Below are 12,529 nucleotides of genomic sequence, written 5' to 3'. Positions count from 1 at the left end.
CTGGGCATAGCCTCATGCCAGGGCTGACCTTGATGGCACGGTCATCTTCCTTAGAGTTGGCCATGTTGTGGATGGAGACCTTTAGCTCCAGTGTCCTCAGACTCAGACTTTCTGCAGTGACTTTTGTCATGGAGATGAGACAGTGAGTCATTTTTTCTGCTGGCAGAAATTGAGTCTGAAGACACTTTTTTCTGATGTACGCTCTGTTAGAGATCTGGAAGGCATATGAGGAAAAGATACTTTGGTAAGATCCCAACACAATAGTAAGCTCACAACTCCCAAACTATCCCTTGCTTTTTTCCACTACAATATGTGGCACCAACAATCAAACCCCAACCTTCATGAATTTCTCTTTCCCCTTGATACTTACAACTGTTCTTTCTAGTATTTCTTTCAAATGGCATCAGTTCATTTGACACAAAATGTCAAAATACATCCTTGAACTATGTCCGCAATACTTCAGCCTGCAATCTCTTCCCCAGAAAGATGTTTTATTGCCTCCATAGGGATGATCTCTCCAAATTAATTTCAAATAATTCCTACTTATTTTTAAATATCGCCATTAGAATGTCAACACTCTGAGAGCAAGAAAGTACTCCAAATTTTCCTCCTGTATCTTCAGAGTGTAGGATAGTTCCCTTTCAAAACCATTCTAAACTATTTGTGAGTTAAGTGACTCACAAATCAATTTCTTCACTCTCAATATATGCCAACAAATACATCCAGACTTCCATTAAATTACAGATGATACAATACCACATCTTTTTTCTAAATTTTCCTTTCCTTAGTTCATTAGACACCTGAGTCCATTTCTAATTTCTCGTTAATGTGGAAACTCCCGCTTCCATTCCATTCATCCTTGAAGTACTCAGGCCACACCTCCTCTCCCTGGAGCTTATCTCACAACCTCCTAAAAAGGTAACATCTCTCCTTGTCTTTCCTCTCCACCTCCATTCTACACTAAGTGTGACTTCCAGATGAAAGTTCTGAAATATCTGTGATTTGTGTTGAGGTGTGAGGGCCTGGGCATAAGGGGTGGAAGACACAGGTAGAAAAGGCATTTTCTCTGATGCACATAGAGAAGAAACTTTTGCATTATATGAAGGAAGAGCCCTCATGTTCATGAAACATATTGTCACCTAGATTCTCAAGAGAAGTCATAATACTCCAAAAAAAGGAGTAATTCACAAGCAAGAACACAGAGATATATTAGAAGCAAAGAATCATTTTTATTGAGAATAACGAATTTGCCCAACTGTGGGGTGTTAGGCTAGTTGCCACAGTCAGATGACAGAATCCAGAATAGGGGAATAAAGACCAACATTTATAAAAGAGTCAGATGAAACCACACAGCCTTGAGACACAAGATGCCATTCTAGAAATGTTGCTTGGAGGTGAGAGTCTCTGTGAAGCACGCAATTTCGTGGATATAGAAAATGTGAGGTATGAATCCTTGATTCAGCCCTCTCATTAGATGTGTCTTATTTAGAGGACAACGGGGTGATGTTCTAGCAGCAAGAAGAATAACATCTTCTATAGCAAAATGGCCGGTAACCATAGCAGCTGGAGCCATAGCCACAACCACAGCCATATCTGGGGCCATAGCCACAGCAGGAGCCATATCCACAGCCAGAGCCACAGCCATACCAGGAGCCATATCCACAGCCATAGCCAGGTCCATAACTCCAGCTGTAATAGGGGCCATAGCCACAGCCGTAGCCATAGCCACAGCCATAGCCACAGCCATAGCCACAAGAGTTGCTGTAGTTGCAACACATCTTGTCAAGAGAAGAGAATTCACGTGGGTTGTGAGAGGATGTGGTGAACTGTGTGTCTTCTACTAGCCTTGGACCTTTATATACTGTCAGTAATTGACAGAACATACCATTCATCCCCTGACATACCCAACAAATATGTAAGCACTTCTGGTATGCCACTCACTGTCAACAATCAATAAAAGTCTTGGGAAATGTGACTTCATTCTGTTGGAGTCTCCAGTTATATTTAAAGAACAGCATTTTAATTTGCTCTGCCAAAGAATTCTCTCACTAGAATCATGGGCCATATGTAAAACTGGTATCCACCTTAACAACTTACCGTCACTTAATTTACTTTATATATCACCGTTGAGGGACATTTAGGAAAATTTTATCCTCTTGATCTCTCCTCTTTCCTAAACTATCTACATGTCCCCATAGGGAAGGAAATAACTCCCATCTCCTTTCTGGAATCATTGCAAATTTTTGCCTGCCTGCTCACACCCAGATACCTACTGCAGATACCTACTAGCTCCATGTGTGATAAAGGAGGGAAGATGCAAATTCCAGCCATCAGAACAAAGCCCAACAACACTGGAACTTCTGCTGTACAATGCCAATAGTGTTGAGATCAAAAACCTTGGTTTGAATCTTACATCTATATATTCTCACTTTATTGGTGTCTAATTGCAAATACTTCCTTTTTTCTTAACTAAACCCTTTATCCAATCATTCCATTACCAGACATGAAGTCAAAAAGAAAACAAGAAAAGAAGGAAGGAAGGAAGGAAGCAAGGTGTCTCTGTTTTTTGTTTGTATGGTTGTTTCTTGGATGCTTTTGCATATCGTGGTTGCCTAGGCTTTACATAAATCACGATTGTATGAATCTGGCAGAATCCAAAATTTGCATTACTTTTTACTATGACAACTAAAAAATCCAAGCTGCAAGGGAGTAGAAACTCAGGAAAATCATTCCTTCTACTCCTCGCTAAAATTTCCCATCAAAGAAATGTGTGACAACCAGTCTTTTCCTGAATGCTTTCACCTGGGTATTTCATAAAACTGCTGATTTCCTTTCCTGTGATCTTTCCTTAGTAGACATTTTTCCTTCAGTTGACAGTATTTCCTACTACTTTTAGACTGGGGTATGTGATCCCTCTGCTGTGATTCATCCCTTACAACGAGTTTAAGGAAAATATACCCACTACAATTGTTCTGTAGCTTAATTTTCGCTACTTGTCTACCATTCTTGAAATTCACAACTATCAGCTCTAATGCACAAAATCCCTAAAATACCCACTTTGCTTTTCTAACACCCTCTTTCTTGTCACAATACTCCTGACCTATTGAAAAAGTTTTCTAGCTCTATTGCATTATTTCTAGTACCTTTCCATTCAGGTTTCTGAATACAGATGCATAATGGCAGGAAAAAAAAATCTTTTATTCTGTGTACCCCTCTTTCCAGATGAAGTACAGCCTTGCACATAATTTGAATTCTGTCAGTATATCTCCAATTAAAAAATGCGTTAAGACAAAAATGTGTTGAAATGTTGGTGTGCCATTTAGAAGTTATAAGATAATTCAATATATTATCGCAATATTCTCATTCCATTCAACCTGAAAATCTCCTATATTCTTGGACTAAGAGAGTTTCAAATTTCACACTTTAAAGGTAGTTGTCTGGGGATTCCCGGGTGGCTCAGTTGGTTAAGAGCCCAACCTCAGCTCAGGTGATGATCTTACAGTTTGTGAGTTCGAGCCCCATGTAGGGCTCTATGCTGACAGCCTGGAGCCTGAAACCTGGTTCACATTCTCTGTCTCCGTCTCACTCTGCCCCTCCCAGGCTGACACCATCTCTCAAAAAATAAATAAATAAATGAAAATTTTTCTAATTAATTAATTAGTTAATTAATTAATATTGTTGTCTGTTTGTGAACACATTGTTCCATATGTTCTTCTATGCCTTATAAATAACCAGAACTTTACTACATATGTAAATTATAATATACGTGCCTAATTGATGATATTCTTCCCTCCTTCAGAAGCTTTCAAAGACAAGGAACATAATGGAACAATGAATAGATTTTCATAAAACTGTAATTATTAAAATTCTTTTCCCTGTTTGTAGGATGTACCCATCCTAGACTAACTCAGAGCACACTCAGTCATCACATCAGATTTAGACTATCCCATGTGTTCCAGATTTAGACTATCCCATATATTCCATCTCTTGAGAGAAGGCTTAATTCTTCATCAGCAGGACACTTACTATACTGGGCATAGCCTCCATCCAGGGCTGTCCTCGATGGCAAGGCCATCCTCCTTGGAATTTGACATGGTTTAGAGTCTCCTGGCTCTAGGATCCTCACACTCAGACTTTGTGCACTCACCTTTGCCATGCATATGAGTCAGTGATTGGTTTTTCACTGCTGGTTGAATTTGAGTCTGAAATACATTTTCTATTGTAGGATCTAAAGGTGAGAGCTCTGGAATGGCACCTGAGGAAAGGACACTGAAGTCAGACCCCAACAAACGGAAGGTTCTCAAACTCAGAAAGGACTGGGCTTCTCATTCCATTCTTGTATACGCACCAGGGAAGACACTAAAGGACACCATTAAAGCCCTACTCCTTCCTCTTTTCAACTGAAAACTGTGGCACCATTGATCATACCCAACACATAATGAATTTCTCTTCCCCTTTCTGCTTGGTACTGCCCTTTCTGCCCATTCTTTCAACTTGATCAGTTCGTTTGACACCGAACATCAAAGTACCACCCCGAACTATCTCTCCAATATTTAATGAACCTTCATTCTCTTCCCCAGGAAGCTGTTTTATTCTCTCCAAGCAAATTATGTGTCTAAATTTGTCATAATTAATTTGTAAAATATTTATTAAAACCAACAAAATATATACACTCTGAGGGTAGGAAATTCATCTACAATTTATCTGCTGTGTATTCAGTGTGTAGGATGGTTCTCTTTCAAACACATTCAAAAGGATTTGTCAATTAAGTGACTTAAATCAGTATCTTCAAACTCATTTTATGCCAACAAATATATTAGCAAATCCATCCAATTCAGATGATATGATACCACGCTTTGCTTCTAACGTACCCTTTCCTTGGTTCTTTACACTTCAGCTGAGGCAGCTTCCAATTTCTCATGAATACCAGAAACTCTCTCTTCCATCACATTCATCCTTTAAGTGCTTAGGCCACACCCCCTTCCCCTTTGGCTTCTGTCACAACCTCCCAGGAGATGCCATCCCTCCTCATCCTCGTCTTTTCCCTCCACATGCATTATACCTACAGTGTGATTTCCAGGGCACAGTTCTGGAATACTGTGTGATTTGTGTTGGAGTGTTAGGGATATGAGACTTAGGTGGAGAAGACACTATATCGATGCATGTAAGAGAAGAAATGCTGGTATGATATCCAGAAAGAGACCCGGGTACATGAAATATATTGTCAGCCCATTTTCAAGAGAGGCCATAACACCTCAAGAAAGGAGGCTTTCTCAAGAAAGAACAGAGACATTTGATAGAAGGAATGAAACATTTTTATTGAGAATAAGGGGTTTGCCCAAATGTGGGATGTTCAAATCCTTGCCACAGTCACAACACAGAATCCATATTAAGGGAGTAAGACCAACACTTTGGAAAACTGTTAGATGATACTCCATAGCCTCAAGCCACAAGCTGCCATCTTACAAATGTTACTGGAGGTCAAATCTTCTATTACACATACAATGTTTTCGATATATAAATCTTGGGGTATAGATCCTTGAATGAGCCTTCTCTTAAGGTGTGTCGTTTCAGAAGCAAGTGGGGTTTGGACATTGATGTTCTAGCAGCAAGAGGAATAACATCTTCTATAGAAAAATGGCCGGTAGCCACAGCAGTTGGAGCCATAGCCATAGCCACAGCCATATCTGGTGCCATAGCCACAGCAGGAGCCATAGCCACAGCCATAACGGAGGCCATAACCACAGCCATAATAGGGACCGCATCCACAGCCATAGCCATATCCACAGCCATAGCCACAGGAGTTGCCATAGTTGCAACACATCTTGCCAAGAGAAGAGAATTCACGTGGGTTGTGGGAGGATGTGGTGAAGTGCGTGTCTTCTACTTGCTTTGGACCCTTATATACTGTCAGTAATAGCAGAGCATGTCACTCATCCCCTGACTTACCCAACAAATATGTAAGCAACTGTACTGTGCCAGTCACTGTCAACAATCAACAATGTCTTGGGCAATGTAAGCTCATTATTAAGGAGACTCCAGGTTTATTAAAAACAGCATTTTATTTCATTCTGCCATAAAACATTTCTCGGTAGAATCATGTGCTCTAAGTAAAAGTAAAATCCATGTTCACACTCTTCAATCATTTAACAAGAAGGCTGAGGGATTTTTAGGAAATATTTCTCCTTCTTGATCTCTCCACACTTGTAAAACATCTACCTCTGTCCATAAGGAAAGAAAAATTCATCTCCTTTCTGGAATCATTGCAACATTTTACCAGGCTTCTTCCACCCACATACTTGCCGCAGATACCTACTGGCTCTGTGTGGTAAAACCTAGGATGATGCCCATTTCAGGACACAGAATAGCCCTCAACATCATTGAAATTCCTCATGTCAAATGGCAAACGTGCTGAGATCAAGAAACCTAGCTTTGTAGCCTCACATCTATAAATGAGATTCTCTCTTTACTAGTGTCTAAGGACAAATATTCCCTTTCTTCTCAACTAAACTGAAACTCCAACCTTTCACTCACCAGACATACAGTGGTGGGGAGGGGGGATATTGTTTGTTTGTTTGTTTGTGATGTTTTTGCTTATCTTCATTGTCTAGGTTACTATGTTCAGATTCAGGCAGAATCCAAAATTTAAATTACTTTTCACTGTGACAACTATCCTAGTTGGAAATGAGTACAAATCGGGTATCATTTCTTCTGCTCCACACTCAAATTTCAACATCAAGAAATGAGTGTCATCGGGGCACCTGGGTGGCGCAGTCGGTTAAGCGTCCGACTTCAGCCAGGTCACGATCTCACGGTCCGGGAGTTCGAGCCCCATCAGCTCTGGGCTGATGGCTCAGAGCCTGGAGCCTGTTTCCGATTCTGTGTCTCCCTCTCTCTCTGCCCCTCCCCCGTTCATGCTCTGTCTCTCTCTGTCCCAAAAATAAATAAACGTTGAAAAAAAAATTAAAAAAAAAAAAAAAAAAAAAGAAAGAAATGAGTGTCATCCAGTCCTTTATTGAATGACTTCCACAGGGATTTTAATAAAACTGCTGATTTCCTTTTCGGAGAAGTTTCATTATTAGATATTTTTCCTCCGGTTGAGAATATTTCCTACTGTTTTTTTTTTTCTAACATTGCTTATGGGTTATCTGATCACTCCACTATGCTTCGTCCCTAACAACAAATTTAAAACATATATATCCCCTTACAAATGTTCTTTACCTTTAATTTTCCTACTTTTCCATCATTATTGAAATTCAAAACCATAAATTCCAATGCATGAGTTCCCTGGAATAGGCATGATACTTTTTAAACAGCCACTCTCTGGTCACAATGCCCACAAACTATTGAAAAACACTTCCTATCTTTATTGCCTTATTTCTATACACTTCCATTAAGAGCTCGGGACACTGATGTTTAATGGCAGGAAAAGATCTTTTCTTCTGTGTGTCCTTGAATCATCGGTTAGTTCTAAGCATAGTGCCTGGCACAAATCTCAACTCAATATTTCTGCCAATAACAAACAGACACATTAAAAAAAAAAAACATGTTCAAACGTTGGTATCACTTAGAATCTATAAGAATGTGGATACAGGTCATAATGTTCTCAATTCATTCAAGCCGAAAGTCCCAAATGTTCATGGCTAAAACAGTCACAAATTTCACCTTGTGAAGATATCTGTTAGTTTTCAAAGTCATTTCTACAGATATACAAGTTGCCTCATATGCCTAATAAATGATAAACCCTTTACTAGAAATAGAACGTATGAGATAGGTGCCTAATGAATACTATTCTGCCTTCTTTCAGGTAGTGTTCAATGAAAATGAACCTAATGAAACCATAAGTTAGATGTTCAACAAACTGTAATGATTGGAATTGACTCTCCCTGTGTATACAATTTTCTCACCTCTGATTTATCCAGAACACAGTCAGTCTTCAGAAATGACTTACAGATGTTCCATCTGTGAGAATTGCCCAACTCTTGAAAGAACATCTCTTTCCTCGTCAGTAAGACACATTATATCCTGGGTGTAGTTTCCCTCCAGGACTGACCTTGATGGCAGAGCCATCTTCCTTGGAATTGGCCATGTCGTGGAGCCCAGGAGCAAGGGTTCTCAGACCCAGACTTTGAGCAGTGACCCTTGTCATGGAGATGAGACATTGAGTCTTTTATTCTGCTGGTTGAAATTGTGTCTGAAAGACATTTTTTTTGTAGGACCTAAATGTTGGAGGTCTACAACAAAGTAGTACAACAAAGTAGTACTCCCTCAAACTCAGAAAATCAACTGGAACTATTTATCTCATTTTATATCTGCCCCATCAATGAGCCCATTTAAAGCACTAGGCTTTGTTCTTTTGCACTAAAAATTGTGGCACCACTGATCATACCCAAAACTCATGATTTTCTCTTTCCCCTTTACATTTACAACTGTCCTTTCTAGTATTTTCTTGAAAGTGACATCAGTTCATTTGAACAAAATGTCAGAAAACCACATTAAATTAATTCTGCAAAACTTAAACCTGCACTCTCTTCCCAAGGATGCTGTTTTATTCACACCATAGAAACTATCTCTCTACATTTATCTGATTAATTCTTCTTCTTCTTCTTCTTCTTCTTCTTCTTCTTCTTCTTCTTCTTCTTCTTCTTCCTTTTTTTTTTATTAACCTACTAGAATGGAACCACTCTGAGAGCAAGAAATTCACCTATAACTTTTCTACTGTGACTTCAGGGTGTAAGACAGTTCCCTTTCAAAAACATTCAAAACGATTTGTCAATTAATTGACTTAAATCAATTTACTCAAACTCAATATATGCCAACAGATATATTTGGACTTCCTTCATAATGCAGATGATTGATACCACATTTTTCTTTTACTTTGCATTTCCTTAGTTCTTTTTACCTCAGCTGAGGCTGCTTATAATTTCTCATTAATCCTAGAAACTCTCTCTTCCATTCCATTCATCCTTGAAGCACTCAGGCCACACCTCCTCTCCCTTGGACTTGTGTCACAATCTTCTGAAGAGGTGTTGTAACTCCCCCTTACCTGTTCAACTCCATTCTAAATACAGTGTTATTTCAAGAACACAGTTCTTATATTGTGTGATTTGTGTTGTGGTGTTAGGGATACAAGAAATAGTTGGAGAAGTCATTATCTCTGATGCACATAAGAGAAGAAATGCTTGTATTATGTCAAGGAAGAGCCTTCATATTCATGACATATGTTTTAAGTCCAATTATCAAGAGAGGATACAACATCTCAAAAAAGGAGTAATTCACAAACAAAAACACAGAGATGTGTTACAAGCAAAGAACCATTTTTATTGAGAATATGGGATTTGTTAAATGTGGGATGAAAGGATCATTGCCACAGTCACAACACAGAATCTAGATTAGGGGAGTAAAGACTAACATTTGGAAAATAGTCAGATAACACTACACAGCCTCAAGCCAGAAGATGTCATCCCACAAATGTTCACCTGAGGTCAAAACTCCTATGAAGCATGCAATTACTTGGAAATATAAATCTTGGGAATGGATCCATGAATCAGCCCTCTATTAAGGCATGTCATTTCAGAAGCAAGTGGGGCTTGGACAGTGATGTTCTACCAGCAAGAGGAATAACATCTTCTATAGAAAAATGGCCGGTAGCCACAGAAGTTGGAGCCATAGCCATAGCCACAGCCATATCCGGTGCCATAACCACAGCAGGAGCCATAGCCACAGCCATATCCTGAGCCATAGCCACAGCCATAACGGAGGCCATAGCCACAGCCATAATAGGGACTGCATCCACAGCCATAGCCATATCCACAGCCATAGCCACAGGAGTTGCCGTAGTTGCAACACATCTTGCCAAGAGAAGAGAATTCACGTGGGTTGTGGGAGGATGTGGTGAAGTGCGTGTCTTCTACTTGCTTTGGACCCTTATATACTGTCAGTAATTAGCAGAGCATGTCACTCATCCCCTGACTTACCCAACAAATATGTAAGCAACTGTGTTGTTCCAGTCACTGTCAACAATCAATAATGTCTTGGGTAACGTGATCTCATTAATATGGAGACTCCAGTTTTATTTAAAGAACAGCATTTTAATTCACTCTGCCAAAAAAAAATATTTCAGGAGAATCATGTGCTTTAGGTAAAACTGGAATCATGTTTACAACGTCCTATCTTTTAACATACTTTATATAATAAGGCTGAGGGAAATTTTGGAAAGTTTTGTCCTCCTTGATCTTTCCACACTCCCAAAATATCTACCTCTGCCCACAAGGAAAGAAATACTTCATCTCCTTCCTGGAAACATTGCAACATCTTGCCAGGATTCTGACATCCAGATACCTACTGCAGATACCTACTAGCTGCATGTGGGAGAAATGAGGGAAGACTCTAATCCCAAGCCACAGAACAAACCCCAACAACAATGAAATATCTGCTATACTATGCCAATAGTGTTGAGATCTAGAAACCTTGGTTTATAACCTTGCATCTATAGCTTCTCTATTTATTGGTGTCTAATTCCAAATATTTCCTTTCTCTTCAGGTAAACCAAATATAGAAGCATTCCATCAACAGACATGAAGTCAAGAAAAAAACAGGAAGAAAGAAAGAAAGAAAAAGAAAGAAAGAAAGAAAGAAAGAAAGAAAGAAAGAAAGAAAGAAAGAAAGAAAGGAAAGAAGGAGGGAGGGAGGGAAGGAAGGAGGGAAGGAAGGAGGGAAGGAAGGAGGGAAGGGAGAAATGAAGGTGTCTCTGTTTTTTGTTTGTATGGTTGTTTCTTGGGATGTTTTTGCTTATCTTCATTGTCTAGGCTTTACATCAATCACCATTTTATGAATCTGGCAGAATCCAAAATTTGCATTACTTTTTAATGTGACAACTATAAAATCCAAGCTGGAAGAGAGTACAAATTCAGGAAGATTATTCCCTCTACTTCCACACTAAAATTTCCCAACAAAGAAATGTGTGACATCCAGTCTTTTATTAAATGCTTTCAACTGGGAATTTCATAAAACTGCTGATTTCCTTTCCTGTGATCCTTCCTTAGTAGACATTTTTCCTTCACTTGACAGTATTTCCTATTACTTTTTCTAATACTGGTCACTGGTCTATCTGATCACTCTGCTGTGATTCATCCCTTACAGGAAGTTTAAGGAAACTATATCCATTACAATTGTTCTTTGACTTAATTTTCTCTACTTTTCTACCATTCTTGAAATTCACAGCTATAAACTCTAATGCACAAAATCCCTAGAATACACACTTGTTTTTCTAACACCCTCTTTCTTGTCACAATACTTCTGAACTATTGGAAAAGTTTTCTAGCTTTAATTGCATTATTTCTAGTACCTTTCCATTCAGATCTCTGGATACAGATCCATTACGGCAGAAGAAATCATCAGTATCACCAGTAGGTAGAGTTCCTGGCACATAATTTGAAATCAGTCAATATTTCCCCAATTAAAAAATGAATTAAAACAAAAATGTGTTCCAACGTTGGTGTGCATTTAGTAGTTATAAGATAATTCAATGTATTATCACAATGTTCTTAATCCATTCAAGCTGAGAGTCACAAATGTTCTTTGAGTGAGCCTCAAATTTCACATTTGGAGATAGTCGTCGGTTTATGAACACATTTTTCCTGTTGTATAAATTATCTTATATACCTAATAAATTATTAACCCTTTAGTGGATTTGTAAATTATTATACAAGTGCCTAATTTGATATTCTTCCCTCTTTCAGAAAGCCTTCAAAGACAAGAACATAATGAAACAATGAGTAAATTTTTAACAAACTGTAATTATTAGCATTCCTTTCTGCTGTTTGTAAGTGGTACCCACCTCAGATTAACCCAGAGCACAGTCAGTCCCCAGAAATTACTTACAAATATCCTATCTATGAAAACTATTCAACCCTTAAAAGAAGCCTTATTTATTCATCAGCAAGACACATTATATCCTGGGCATAACCTCACTTCAGGGCTGTCCTTGATGACAGAGCCATCTTCCTTGGAATTGGCCGTGTTTTAGTCTCCTAGCTCCAAGTTCCTCAGATCCAAACTTTGTGCAGTGACCCTTGTCATGGAGATGAGACAATGACTCATTTTTTCTATTGGTGGAAATTCAGTCTGAAAAGACATTTTCTGATGTAGGGTCAAATGTTAGAGATTTGGAAAGTCACACAGGGATAGAACACTGAAGTCAGAACCTAACAAAGTAGTCAGCCCTCAAACTCAGAAAATCAACTGGGACTATTAATCTCATTCTTATATGTGCCCCAAACAAAGAGAGCTCATTTACAGCACTAGATCATTGCTCCTTTCTACCAAAAATTGTGGCACCACTGATCATACCCAAAACTTAATGAATTTCTCTTTCCTCTTTATACCTACAGCTGTTCATTCTAGTATTTCTTTCAACGGGCATTAATTCATTTTACACAAAATGTCAAAATACCTCCTTGAACTAACTCTCCAATACTTCATCCTGCAACTCTCTTCCCAAGGATGCTGTTTTATTCCCTCCATAGGA

At 38.8% G+C, this 12,529-nt stretch overlaps 3 protein-coding genes across 3 annotated transcripts; all 3 read right to left on the bottom strand.

Annotated features, from left to right (window-relative positions):
• Positions 1-1,207: 1,207 nt before the first annotated feature.
• LOC123379773 (keratin-associated protein 21-2-like) lies at positions 1,208-1,816 on the bottom strand. Its single transcript, XM_045036420.1, has one exon. The coding sequence runs from the start codon at positions 1,776-1,778 to the stop codon at positions 1,509-1,511; it is 270 nt and encodes an 89-aa protein (XP_044892355.1). The 5' UTR covers positions 1,779-1,816; the 3' UTR covers positions 1,208-1,508.
• A 3,481-nt stretch (positions 1,817-5,297) lies between these two features.
• LOC123379772 (keratin-associated protein 21-1-like) lies at positions 5,298-6,124 on the bottom strand. The gene has a single exon (XM_045036419.1). The coding sequence runs from the start codon at positions 5,822-5,824 to the stop codon at positions 5,603-5,605; it is 222 nt and encodes a 73-aa protein (XP_044892354.1). The 5' UTR covers positions 5,825-6,124; the 3' UTR covers positions 5,298-5,602.
• A 3,172-nt stretch (positions 6,125-9,296) lies between these two features.
• LOC123379771 (keratin-associated protein 6-2-like) lies at positions 9,297-9,892 on the bottom strand. The gene has a single exon (XM_045036418.1). It carries the CDS (start codon positions 9,849-9,851, stop codon positions 9,606-9,608), a length of 246 nt encoding a protein of 81 aa, XP_044892353.1. The 5' UTR covers positions 9,852-9,892; the 3' UTR covers positions 9,297-9,605.
• Between the last annotated feature and the right edge of the window lie 2,637 nt (positions 9,893-12,529).

This window comes from Felis catus, chromosome C2 (genome assembly GCF_018350175.1).
Source record: "Felis catus isolate Fca126 chromosome C2, F.catus_Fca126_mat1.0, whole genome shotgun sequence".
Lineage (NCBI taxonomy): Eukaryota > Metazoa > Chordata > Mammalia > Carnivora > Felidae > Felis > Felis catus.
The sequence above is the reverse complement of the archived record's forward strand: the minus strand, read 5'-3'. Positions and strand labels throughout refer to the sequence as shown.

What these genes read in the sequence shown, in the direction of transcription:
- LOC123379773 (XM_045036420.1), bottom strand. Translation starts at nt 1,778, where the DNA reads ATGTGTTGCAACTACAGCAACTCTTGTGGCTATGGCTGTGGCTATGGC.
- LOC123379772 (XM_045036419.1), bottom strand. Translation starts at nt 5,824, where the DNA reads ATGTGTTGCAACTATGGCAACTCCTGTGGCTATGGCTGTGGATATGGC.
- LOC123379771 (XM_045036418.1), bottom strand. Translation starts at nt 9,851, where the DNA reads ATGTGTTGCAACTACGGCAACTCCTGTGGCTATGGCTGTGGATATGGC.